The sequence below is a fragment of the Cylas formicarius genome, unplaced genomic scaffold (assembly GCF_029955315.1).
Source record: "Cylas formicarius isolate icCylForm1 unplaced genomic scaffold, icCylForm1.1 PGA_scaffold_6__28_contigs__length_40554024, whole genome shotgun sequence".
Classification (NCBI taxonomy): Eukaryota; Metazoa; Arthropoda; class Insecta; order Coleoptera; family Brentidae; genus Cylas; species Cylas formicarius.
This window is the reverse complement of record NW_026844347.1, coordinates 7,904,165-7,917,687: the sequence shown is the minus strand read 5'-3', so window position 1 is coordinate 7,917,687 and position 13,523 is coordinate 7,904,165. Positions and strand designations below refer to the sequence as shown.

Sequence of the window (13,523 nt, the reverse complement as noted above, 5' to 3'; positions counted from 1 at the left end):
GTTGTTTCTGGGATTATTTTGTGGACCTTTCTTGAGATCCACACGGTCCTTCCTTCGGGCATCCTTTCTTCTTGGGAGTTGAAAACCCCATAGAGAGAATGTAAAATTTAGATGGAATAAGATGGGTGGAGATTGGCTACAGCCGGTCTACGTCTTAATTTCGAATGACTTGAAGTACGACAACAGAAATTTTTCGCAGATTTTTAATTCGAGGTTGTCTGTTTATGCTCGGGTGTGTGAATGCGTTATGCTCGACACGCGATATCTTCCTGGTATGCAATACGCATCGACATAGGCATGATGAACCGTTTATTCCCACTTTATCGCTGACAAGAGATATCACCCATCACTTGCTAACGATTGAGTATGTATCCAAAATGGCAGACTTGTGCATCGGCCTGTACTGTCCCCGTTCAGCCCTTCTGAGTATTTATTGCTAGCGGCACAGAAAAGTCGACTATTACAGCTCTTTAATCGTTCTTAAATGTTCAGTTGCCGAATCAGTATCCGGTATCCCAAACGTATACCAGCGAGGCAAAGCACCACGAGGCTGCCACCATAAACAGGCAGATTTTAAACAGTTTACGTTGTGTTGATGACACTATTATAATTACAGACAAGCTTGAACTCCAAACTCTTCTGCATAGACTAAATTATATGGATTAAACATGAACTTAAACGAAACTAAACAGATGAGTACTACAACAATAGAAGAAGTAAGCAGATACAAGTACTTAGTCACATGGCCACATGAAAGATTGGAACAGTCTCATGAACTCAAAGTTCACACAGAGATAGCAAGAGCGACAGAGACATAAAATTTTGGATAAAGGATAAGAATACTTGGATGTTTTGATTTTTCTGACTGGGTTTCCAACTTAGAACTGCGACAAAGAACGCACAAGCGCAATGAAATAATTAACACTCGTAAAAGATGAGATTTGCGATGCTGCAGAACATTATGGAATGGAAAGGATTCAAGGTAGGCAAAGGAACGATCATTGAGATCTAAATGTCTCTTTGAGCTTTTGACGTATTATTTTCTTACTGAGCAGCTTGCAACCAAATAGTGCATGACACATAGGACATCTTGCAAGCCGAGAATCCAGGAAGCTTAGCTGGTATATTCTGGTGGGAATTACCTTGCCTTAAATAGCAGACATAAAACCTTCGGTTTCAGGAAATAGAGTAATCGAATGCAAATAAGCAGTGCCACGCCAGTATGGCAGTTTTTATGACCGCGATGTTTTCTAAGGGCTTATACTGCCTGTCTGTAAATTTTAACAATGTGGCGTATTTCTTGACTTTCTGTAAATTGGTTATAGAAATAATTTCTCAAGTTTTCCACTTGTTTTCTAATTAGAAGCACCAAGTATAGGACATCTCTTCCGTCTATGTTTCTATTAAGGTGAAACCTTTTCACCTTAATAGACACATCTCTTCCGTCTATGTTTCTATTAAGGTGAAACCTTTTCACCGAGGATTTCGGATGGCGCGCTCTGCGTCTTCGCCAACGCTCGTTGAGTTGCATTTTGGTCCAATAGACTATTAATATTATTATTTTGTAAAGCAAAAATTAGACATGAATTTCCCAAAACGCATTAAAAAATTATTTGAATAAAATATCGAGATCGGTCCCATTGTTTTTTCGATTATTTAAAGGACGTGATTGACCCAAAAATCAGGAGGGACTGTTTGCCCATCGCGCTTATATCGCGCACGTTTCGAGGTCGCGCGACGACCAATATTTTGTTTCCACTTCCACTGATATTTCAAATAGTTTCGGGTCGGTAAAATATTTCCGCAATTCCGTCAGATTTATGGCGTTACGACCGCTAAATTTTTCGATATTCATCTCCGACCGGATTTCATTTTCCGGAAGTCGGTCTAGAAGTGTTCAGAATTGTTTGTGCGAGAAGTAACATCCAGGCGTAAAAGTAAGTTACATTGTAGCATGAGTTAAAACGCTTGATGACACGTACTGGATGTCCCAGTATTAGGTAAATCGGCCATAGTTAAAGTGGGTACTGCTTTGAACCCGAGACAAATTCAAATCTAATGCTGTTTGCTCTATCTGTGCAAGGACAGCGTTGAATGTTGTTTGACCAGTTTCTTAAATAAATGTCCTTATCTCCATAAAAGCCTATTTCTTAGTTTAAGTTTAATTTAGTAAAAGAATAATTGTAACGGGGTCATCTTCAACGTTAGTAGACAGTCAAATAAGGACCGTACGACCCAGTGAAATCGAATCTCAATATCTTCACATTAACATAAAAAATGAAAAAAAAGAAGTTGGATTTTGGGAAAACAACACTTCGAACGTTATTATTAATCTGCAATTACAAAGAAATTTACCAAATTAAACGCTTTCATTATTTTGGATGTTAAGCGATTTTTTTTAATGACTATTTCTCTACTATAGGGCAAAAGTAAGCGAATAAAATCCGAACGACAACCATTGAGTTTTCAGAAAATCGTAATAACATCAGAGACTCGATGTATATTGAAGAAATGGATATTCGTGAGATTGAAAAAAATATTAGCGAATTGAAGAATAAAACTACGCCTGGAGAAGGTGGTATTGATGTTGAGATTCTAAAAAAGATTGCCAAAGAAATAACCCAACCGCTATCGTGTATAATAAATATGATAAATTTTACAGATAAGTGTCTCCAACACTTTAAAAATGATATTGTTATTCCCATATACAAGGCAGGTGATCGAATGCTGACGGTTGATTTTGGTCCCATCAGTATTCTATTAAATGTAAGTGTTGAGTTCAAAATTATGTAAATTTCTTTTTAATTTTGTGTATCTTAAACATGCCGGACATTTCAGTCAATGTGACAACAGGGCGTTGTACGCCAAACCGGCAAGGTCTACGTTTCTGCTAGTCTAGTAACAATGTTGTAGCGTTACGGGGAAGACGTGCACGGCATGGGTCGCGACGTCGCCGCAATGTGAGATACAGTCCATTTATAGAAAAGAAAAATTCAATAAATATTAAGTGATTGAGGAAACGCTTGTATTATTGAAGAAACAGTAAGTAAAATATTAGAGAGAGTGTTCCTAAAAATGTTCCATAAAGTTCCTTTAGGTTTCTTTTTGTTTTAGCAGCAAAAAAATTTTGTTGCCGGTTTCCATTCTGGGTGGTAAACTTCAAAAGAAATTCTTCAACATTGAGCAACACGCAGCAGCGTATTATTTCCGCAGTGGAAACAAACGTTGCGTCGCTATTTGTAACAAAAACAGTGAAACGTAAACTAGTTTTTCAATGTGCTGTTTAACTGGACGAATGAATTAATTGTTCCACTAATTGAAGATTATAGACCATGTCAGTGTTTATGGGATTCAAAGCACATAAAGTATATATAAACTAATTAAAACATGATGCTTGGTCAACACTGGCACGAAAAACCGGAGCAGACATAGCAGAACTTAAACAAAAAATGAAAAATTTGAGGGGCGCGGTTTTACAGACAACGAAGCAAAAAAACGCACAATGCAGAAAATGGGTTGCTTACGACAGTTTGCTCTTTCTTCCAGACAAAAACAAAGTTCGTAAATGTACAGGGAAAGTCGTCTTTTTTAAGAACATTGAATAGCTGCCCGCCACCATATTGCTTTCATTCTTGAAAACTTGGCTTAACCCAAAACGTATGCTTTCTTTTCCGTTTTCTTGTGGTCGATACTACACAAGCTGCCGCTGCTAAAGCTATTCCTTCGTCTGCATCCATATTTCTACACTATGTGGCAATCAGGTGGAAACACTAGGTTGCGCTGCACAAGTTACCAGAAACAACGTAAATTGTTTAGTCGACGAAGTGAAAACAAAAAGTTTACATGTGTTGCTAATAAGTTAAACATGTCGCAAGGAACAGTAACATAGGGCAACAGGAATGTTTCTCAAAGTTTCCTCAGTAGAAACCGAGCTATAGGTTATTAATAAACAAATTAGAATCAATTGGTATCGGGGCTAAATCTATTGAAGAGCTACCTGCATAACAGAAAACAACAAATTAATTAATTAAGATCAGGTGTCATTTTATTCAATATCTAGTGGAACACTTATATTATTTGCGGATGATAATGATGGAAGCCGACACTTGGAATAATGGTGAGGCAGATCTTTGCGCAATAACCAACTGGTTTGACGAACACTTACTTACTATAAATTTGTAAAAAACTGTGTACGTACCCTTTTCTAATAACGCCTTATCATTACCAAGTAACAATACTGAGATTTACCTGACAGAGGTCTGAATTGTAGCAAATAGAAATAAGAAACAGTGCCAAATATCTTGGCATACTATTGGACAGCCACCTGAAATGGGATATTCATAGTATATATTTTTAAGCAAACGAGACAAATTCTTTCAATAAAAGAAAATCTTTCCTTATATTTTGCGTTGTTCCAGTCACTATACGTCATTATGGGCTGGGGCGGTGCATATAAAAGTAATCTCAAACTATTAGGGATTATTCAGCTTGACCGACAGTATACCTCAGATCAGCTGTTTAAGTATTGCAGGGAATTAAATGTTCGACAACTATACTATAAAGTAACTATGATTCATATTCGGATAAACTCATTATTGCTAGAGAAATAATGAAAGAAAACTTAACACAACCATTTGCAAAGAAAATGATAGGGTAGCGAACATTTCTATATGTTGAAAACAAATTATACAACATGAAAATGAAAAATGTTATAACATTTAAGGGTTTCGGCTATAAGTTGCCTAATGGGTTAGGGGAAAATTGTTCCACAGTCATTATTTTGGTTCATCTTCTCTTCTTTTGGTCAGTTTGTTTTTGTAGGCTAGAATTATATATTTTATTTTGTTTGAGTTATTTGTAAAATAAGTAACACTTAAGATAGCTGTTGAGTTCCGCAACTCAAGCTTAATTAAGTGTTATTAATTTTATCACAAATGATACTATGATATCTTATTTTTTTATTTATCCCAAGTTCAGATTTAAATTTAATAGGGGTATGTATATTATTATTATTACTGTTAATATTTAAAATAAAAATAAAATGTCATTTAACTTTATTAATTTATTTTACAATACCTTCTTAGGAGATCATATTCCTCCTCTCTCAAATAAAGTAGGGTTAGCACTTGTAATACGGATTAATTTTTTTTTAGAATATTTCTTTCTTTACATATATTTTCTTGAATACTACCTATCTAAGAACTCTTTCAGGCCAACATAAGCGCACGATGATAGAATCATATTGTAGTTTTTATTTGAATAAATTATTATTATTCATAAAATTAGCGAGAATAACTTTCATTTCAAACACAGAAATTCATTAATATTTCATCTCACAGAGTTATTCTTCCATTTACAATTGACACCAGAACGAATTTCCCTACCTAAACTCTTTCAAACCAAACCCAACTTCTGCCAGCCATTTTTCCCCAATTGCTTTATTTGCTTTCACCCAAACATATCAACAATCAATAAAAACATAAATTTTATTGGCGCCTTCCAAACTACTATTTTTTGGTCACGGCTTGTAGGTAGTTTGTCAGTCCGTAATTTGGGTTTTGTCTCTTCGGTATGATTTTAATTTATTTACCAACGAATATTAGAAATCAACATATTATGTTGTAGCAGTAACTTCAAGAGATACAGTTATGCTATGAGAGCACTCTGGCAAAATATGCAGGATGGATTCTGGGGTAGGGTTAAATAGAATGCACTATTCAACATGTAAGTTTTCTTTTTAGATGTGCTCCCTGCAGTTGCGTTATATGCCGTTCCTTTTTGACCATCATATCCCCATGCACCAGATGTCGGACCGAAAGCATAGCAGATAAATCAGCGCTATCATCATTTTTCCACCAAAAAGCTTATCTCGTCTACCCCGACCGCTTGACAGTATCCCGGCTGAGTAATTGCCTTCAGAAGTTTAACAGTAATTTCCGTCTTTTCCATCTGTGACATATGGCTCACTCTTAATTCCTTTTATGTTATGCTGGAGTTTTGGCCATTGCGATGTTCTGGATGTGACCCTATGCTGTTTCAAAACTTCACCATGCCGCCGTCTTCCTCCTTTATTATTATTGTTACACTTTCATTAAAAACAACTTAGAAATTTTTTGTTAACATTGAATAAATTAACTACAATGTATTTGGACAGATTACACGTCTGTCCTTGTATATATATAATTTTTTTTAATTACTTTATTTTTTGGTAATTTGCAAAGAGAGAAAGTTTTCTTAGGTTTAGTCGGGTTTTTGGTACAAATAATTTTGTGCGTACTCAAATAAAAATTTAAGTTGCTGGAACATTTTTTACCGCGGTATGGCCGTTAAAGTTTTTTTTTGCGTCAAGCCGATCGGGAGTGAATTTTCATTCCGTGTGCGGCAGCAGCGAGATCTGTTGCTCGTTTTCCGCGAAGGGAACTTTAATTCTTAAGATTCTCGTTGTGCGTTTATGTTGTCCGTGTCGTAACACCCGGTCAGTTCTGCGAACTGAGTAGCAGAACTTACACCAAAGAGGAAGCAGGCCTGCTGAGGAGACGGAGGCATGCGCTTAAGGTGAGACCTCAAACTTCTTTAGCGGCCCGTTTGGCGATCGGTATTATTTCTAAATTCTTAAAGCCTACAGTCCACTTTAAAGCTCTTCCGAGCTCGCCGCCCATTTTCTTTTCATATCGGTGGTAAGCAACCTCTAGTTTTACTCCGCGAAAAGAAATTAGTATTTATTGCCAGATAGCTGCTTGATGTAATATTTTATAATATTTGGATTTGAATAATTTAATTGACACCGTTGATTATTTTAAACAAATTTATTTTTAAAACCCCATGCCCAAATTAAATTTGAAGCATTCACGCCATCCGCAAAATAAGGTCTTTTCCAACTCGTTACGTAAACACTTATAGACTCGTTGCTACTTGTAGTTGTAAAGTTATATTTCTTTTTTAATGACACAGATAAGCCGTGTCTCCTTTTGGTGATTATTACAATTCCGAATTATTATTAGTGTCTATACGAGATTCGAATACATAATTTTTCATCAATGAGGTGTAGACAAATGGATATTTAGTATCCTGTGCACCATATATCATAATTTTACTTCGGATAGAACATGCCCGAGCCCTGAAATTTTGATTAATCTCGGCTAAATTGCGACTTCTGTGATGAATAGAGCCTTAGCTTTAATGTGAAATAATTTTCATAAGCTTTTTACATAATTGCTACAAGCAAACCGCAGTATGTTGTACAGATGAGTCGGAAATTAACATATCTGTATTACTTACTTTGGAACATATATATTATTTGTAGTAGTCTTTTTTTTAGCGCAGTTGATAATTTTGGTCCTGTATTCTCCATAGCTGCATAGGCATGGAAACCCTATAAAATCGTGGAGCTTCAAACGGAGTTTTGCCTTTGATAAATCAAATATGGAGAAGATTTTTGGAAAAGACGCAAATTTGGTTTTCACATTATATTTGTTAAGAACGCCTAATATCTCGCAAATTATTTGAGATAAGAGTAAATGTACGGTGTTTTAATTCTGGATCCAGTGATTCGGGTTGAGACATTTTATGGCTTTGTAAACGAGAGAGTGATAATCGATGGCTTCTGGGATGATAACATTTAGGTATCGACTTGTGTGTGATTTCCTTTTAATACAAATATCTGAGAATGGGAGATTATTATTAGTTTCTAACGCAACGGAAAAACGTATATTATTATGTAGAGTTTTAATAGTTAAGAAAATTTGCGACCATGAAGCCAAATGAGGCCAAACAATAAAAAATAATAAAAATAATAAACCTTTCATAAATTTATTTCCATTGACTGGTGAAATGGACAATCCATAGCGGTTCCTGATAGTTTTTCATAGAATCATTGCAGTCATCCGACACAATATTCATGTCCTTTCTTTAGCACCGTCTGCCACAAATACTATGTAAGCAGGTACAGAGTGGAATGCAAAGCAGTTTCAGTTAAACTCTGAAGCCGTCAGGATGATTGGCGAAACGTCAGAAAGTTTCATTCATCAATAACCGGCTCAGGTGCAATCCAGAATATTTGTAAATCCTCCTTCTCTTTCCAAACGATATAGTGACACCATTTATGTTTGATTCAACAGTTGATTCCATACCTATCTTGTGCTATCCTTTCATCATCATGCAGTTCGAGATCTGCCTCTTGGGCGTTTGCCTTCTACAATTCCTTCTATGATTAGTTGTTTTATTGTTCCTGATCTTCTAGCTATATTCCCCAAGTACTATTTATACTCGGACAAATTTCTTGTAACACGGATATGTTGGTTAGATGCTCTGACCACCAGACTCGTAAAAGTCGTCTATAAACTCATATTTCGAAAGCCTTTATTCGGTTTTTATTTGTTTTGTTTAGAGTCAATGTTTCCGCTGCGTAAGTTGTAATGGGGAAGATTAGAACATCAACTAGACGGAGTTTCGTTAGGTTAGCTTGGTAGTCGCTGATCTTGCCATGTTCAGACGACGGCGTGTGTCGCCTTCACATTTCCCAGTAATGGTAATTATTGTTTATGAATAGCCTCCAATTTCTGATGTTTGTGGAGAATTGTCTTGTCTATCAACAATCATTATTTCCGTTTTCGATTTATATTTTTTTAAGCCAGATAATTTGTTATTGGTGATATGATTGACGCTGTGATCAGCCGACAGATAATCCGACCTGCCAGTCTAACTCCTGCGGTCGTTCTGAAGGTTTTCGAGCAAATCCCGTCGATTCTGACTCTCGTGCCGTTTTTCTGATAGAGGTTGCGAACCAGTTTCACCAGATGTTTTGGCCGTCGCATTTGCTCCATTACGGTTGAAAGGTAGCTCCAGATGTTAATAATTTACGTCTAAATCAGCTTTATGCCTTCTCCTCTCAATATTTCAACCTCCACAGTCGCATAACCATATTACTAAGTTTGTCTACTCATTCCATCCCCTCTTACTTTTCTGTAATCTATTCTCTAAACACTTGCTATTACTGTGTTTGCTCTCCTATGGGTGATCTTTGGTTTAACTTAGCAGCGCATAAAAATAAAAAGAAAAAAGTGACCTAGGCTTAGATGAACTGTATAAGGGTACATTGAAATTCTTTGATTTTAATTTTTTTTTAGCTGTTATTACTTCCACGTCTCCATAGAAATGGGTAAGTATTGTAAGACGTCGTTTTCCCACTACCTTTTTAACTACAAAACATAATCTTACATTAGGTAAAAGTTTACTTGCAAATTCAATAATTATGATTTTTGGAAAGTCACTCATTTTTTTCAGATTCGCTTATTATTGTAACAAATAAAAGAGAAAAGAGAATCATTTTTTAATATTCTTAAAATATGACTTTTTTATTTCTTCTCTGAAACATGATCTTGATACTGACTAGCAAAAGTAGATTCATTCAGTATAACCTTAACTATGCATCTCAACAGTTTACTTTTTTGTTCCTTCCTTTGCGCCAGACTTCCACTAATCAACATTTAAAATACAGTGCGGACACGTCATCAAGTAATTGCTGGAAAAAGAATGGCATGTTACTTGCAAATGAAAGACGACTCTCAAGAGTAGGATTTTATAAAATGGTAGATCCTTAAATTGTTGAATAGAAGCTATTCGACAAAGCAGGTCCTAGGTGTCATTTGTTACTCCAAATATAAATTAATATTAGCCCAATTTTGGGATATTTGGTTCTTGTAATAAAAAATCGTATCAAATTATGGAGTTGGAGATATAATTCAACTTCTGGACTATCAAAATTAACTTCTTACATATTCTCATTGACCGATGTTTTAAATCAACTATTCATTCCCAGGTTTCACTTCACTTCAAATTTCAAAATTCAACGTCAGTTACTCACCTTTTGTAAGCTCGCGACATTCGACGAACCATTCGTCGACTTTGGCAGAACGGGGTTTTCGTTGACGTTGTTTTCTAGTTCCGTACTGGGCACTTGAAAATCAATAGGAAGTTCAGTTACGACGGAATTATTCCATGAGCTGGATTTGGTCAAAATCCACTTCAACTTATTAAACTTATTCTCATGTGTTTCCATCTTAAAACGTTTACCTGTTGAGAAAACATTGAATTAGAATCCGTGTGTCATGGGAAAACACAGAGTGTGGAGCAATTGTGTAGGAATTTCTCATGAGTTCTATGTCAAAAATACTGCTTTGTATTTTACACTTTATACACAAAGGTTGCTCATTTGTTAGTTCGGTTGGCTACTTATTTGTTAACTGAGCATAAAATATCCTTAATGTAGGTACAGCCCGAATACAAAGTAATGCCGTGCTGCCCTTATCACTATATCATCACTGCAAATTTAAGTAAAAATGTGTGTTGCTAAGACAAAAAATGCAATGCAATGCAAAAAACAATGCTGTTTGACTAAGTCGTTATGGAAATGACCTCAGAGAACTTGTTAAGAGCTCTTCATAACATTGTTATCATGGAAGGATGCAAAGAGGAAGCATGCGACCTTTGTTGATAAGTTATAAATTATATTTCTTTTATGTATAATATTGCAAATTGTAAATTTTTAACACCCATCGACAGGCTTTAGCACCTTTGTTTGACATTATATGCCAAATGATCTCTCGAAGTTTGGAAATATTATTCTCGACGACTCCATTGTCACCCTTGAAGCTTCTAATGTAGGCAAACTTTCTGCCCTGGGTAACCGTAATATATAATTAACTGGAGTCTCTCTAATGAAATTGATGATTTGATGCCGTTTAAATTAACGCAGAAAATAAAACAAATAAGTATAGTTCGAGTACTACGTTTCTTGGAGTATTTTTATACCAAATGCTAATGTGCTAGTTTTCTAAAAATTAGCATCAAGTTTGATATTTTAAATACCCACCCAGTTTATTATTGGAATGTTGATTTTTCCATGAATTTCTAGTTATTTTTTGCAGAAAATAATTATTGTTCCTATTTTTTGCTCAATACATAGTCAAAATGAAATATTTAGTACAGTCCAATTTGAATCGGAATCGAGTTGAAATTTTAGCCATGGTTTGCAAGGGTCTCGTGCAATAGTTTTGTGTGGCCAAGTAATATACCGGTGAAAACAAAATACTGAAATTTTCATTTTTTCACATCGAATATTTTATTTTATATTAGATATCTATGTTTTAGAGAATATTTTAAATATTTAGATTTTAACTAGTGAAACTTTTGAAATCTACCTTGACACAAATATTTAAAAAGAGAATTCAAAAAATACAGTCCTGTTATCGTTTATCGCGTTATCGGTATTAGAAAATTTCAATCGACAATACATAAAATAAAAGAGGACAAACGTTTATTCACGAAGACTAGGATGTTGTACCACTCAGTGGCATTTACTCATAAAATTATTTCAGATCCGTCGGTACCTCCATGCCTTAAGAAAAACTTTAGGTGTTCATTCAAGGTTAATTAGGTTTAGCGATCAGTATGATACCTTCCGCAATATAAGACTGCTATATTTTTGGCATGCTTTACGTTTCAGTCTATTGCCATGTACACACTTCCATAAAATTGTAAAATTTTGAAAATAAATATAAATTGAAAAATTTTCTATTGAGTGAGCAATAACAATGGTAATGGATGTTTATGCAAGTCTGTCTGGGGGACTACTTGAGTATTGAGTATTTTTAAAATGGTATATCATAATCTGCTATAATATTGAACTGTTTAAGTTCGTGGGGATTGAGTATGAAACCATGGCTCAACTCTTTAATTTGTAAAATTTTAATTCTTTATTTAATTAAGAAATCTTCAAATATTAAATATAATGTGGTATTAAAATTTGCCTTAGGTAGCCAATTAATTCAATGGGGAGTTTAGAAAATTTGTCAGTTATTGGATTTTTATTATATTTATATTGTGTATCCTAGAACTACTCAAATAAAATTTTGACTAATTTGTTTAATTATTACCATATAGCCAAATAAAATCGAGAACGTGCATAAAATTTAATATAAGGTTTTCTGGTGTACAGGCAATGACCGAGAAGACTTAAAATGTTTGCAAGCCAAAAAGCCATTTTCAAAATTTCTTGCAAATATTTTATGATTTATTAAGCATAGATTTTTTACTATTTCGTAAATACCCCCTCCCCCAAGTAACGATCGCGATCTCGTGAAAAAACAGTTTGCAGCCGTTTGCAACGGAAATTTAACATTTATCAAGCAGACTGCCTCGTGTACCTCCACAAAAACTCATTGTTATTTATTACGCCGACATTGTCGTATCTGTTGTTGCCAACGAAATGAAATATGGGACGAAAGGACTTATTTGGTGGTAAAACAAGTAATAAGTTGCCACAAATACAGCACAAACACAGGGCATTCAAGGAAATTATGAAATTTTGTTATAGAATCTCGAATGCTGATGTAATTTGAAATTTTATAGCTAAATTTTCTTTCATATATATTTTAAGTTAGGAATAAGATATTGAGGTACGGTTTTCACTAGCCCATTTAGGTGTCATTTCACTAAATTTTTATTTAAAAAAAAAAGCAAAGTATTACCTTTAATGTTTCTAAGGATTTTGCGCACTCCACAACAAAAAATCAATTCTTCTTCTAACGCGACCAATTTTATGATTGTTTTAAAATTCTATGAAATTTATAAAAAGAGGTTTTCATAAGTTTATTTACTTCAATAGTTTTTTAATTAAAAGAATTCATACCCAAACAAGAACAAGAACAAGAAAACAGTGGACCGGAAATAACTAAAGAAGAGGTCATCCATGTTATAAAAATCACAAAAGATGGAAAAGCTGCAGGGCCTGATGAGTTACCCTCTGAAATTCTCAAATTGATAGAAGAGGAAAACATACACAGTCTAACAGATCTGTTCAACACCATATACAAAACAGGTATTATACCCAGGGAATGGTTGCTATCAGCGTTCGTCACTATCCCAAAAAAACATAATGCAAGGCAATGCACAGACTTTCGAACAATCAGTCTAATGAGTCATATGCTAAAAATATTTCTGAAAGTGATACATCACAGGATATACAAAACATTAGAACAAGATATCAGCGAGACTCAATTCGGTTTCCGAGGTGGCTTAGGCACAAGAGAAGCAATATTTGCCTTGAACGTTCTCGCCCAACGAAGTATGGATATGAATCAGGATCTTTATATATGTTTCATTGATTACAACAAAGCCTTCGATAGGGTCCGACACGAACAACTTATCCAGCTTCTGAAAGAGAAGAACTTAGACACCAAAGGTATAAAAATTATTACGAATCTTTATTTTAATCAAAAAGCAGTGGTAAAAATAAGAAGGGAATAACACCGAAGAAATAGAAATCCGTCGAGGCATTAAGCAGGGGTGCGTGTTATCACCGATGTTATTTAACCTTTACTCAGAGGAAATAATGAAACGAGCATTGGACGATGAAACGAAAGGACTAAAAATTAACGGAGTGCCTATCAACAATATAAGATATGCGGATGATACGATCCTGATAGCTACCAACCTAAACGAATTACAGATTGCAGTAGACAAAG

At 34.9% G+C, this 13,523-nt stretch overlaps 1 protein-coding gene across 1 annotated transcript in view; it reads right to left on the bottom strand.

The window, feature by feature from the left end:
• Window positions 1–13,523, bottom strand: part of LOC132704210 (uncharacterized) — a 74,355-nt gene that overhangs the window by 36,456 nt on the left and 24,376 nt on the right. The window contains exon 2 of the mRNA XM_060674100.1: window positions 9,863–10,071. Coding sequence (XP_060530083.1) covers window positions 9,863–10,071 — 209 coding nt within the window. The remainder of the gene's footprint in view (window positions 1–9,862; window positions 10,072–13,523) is intronic.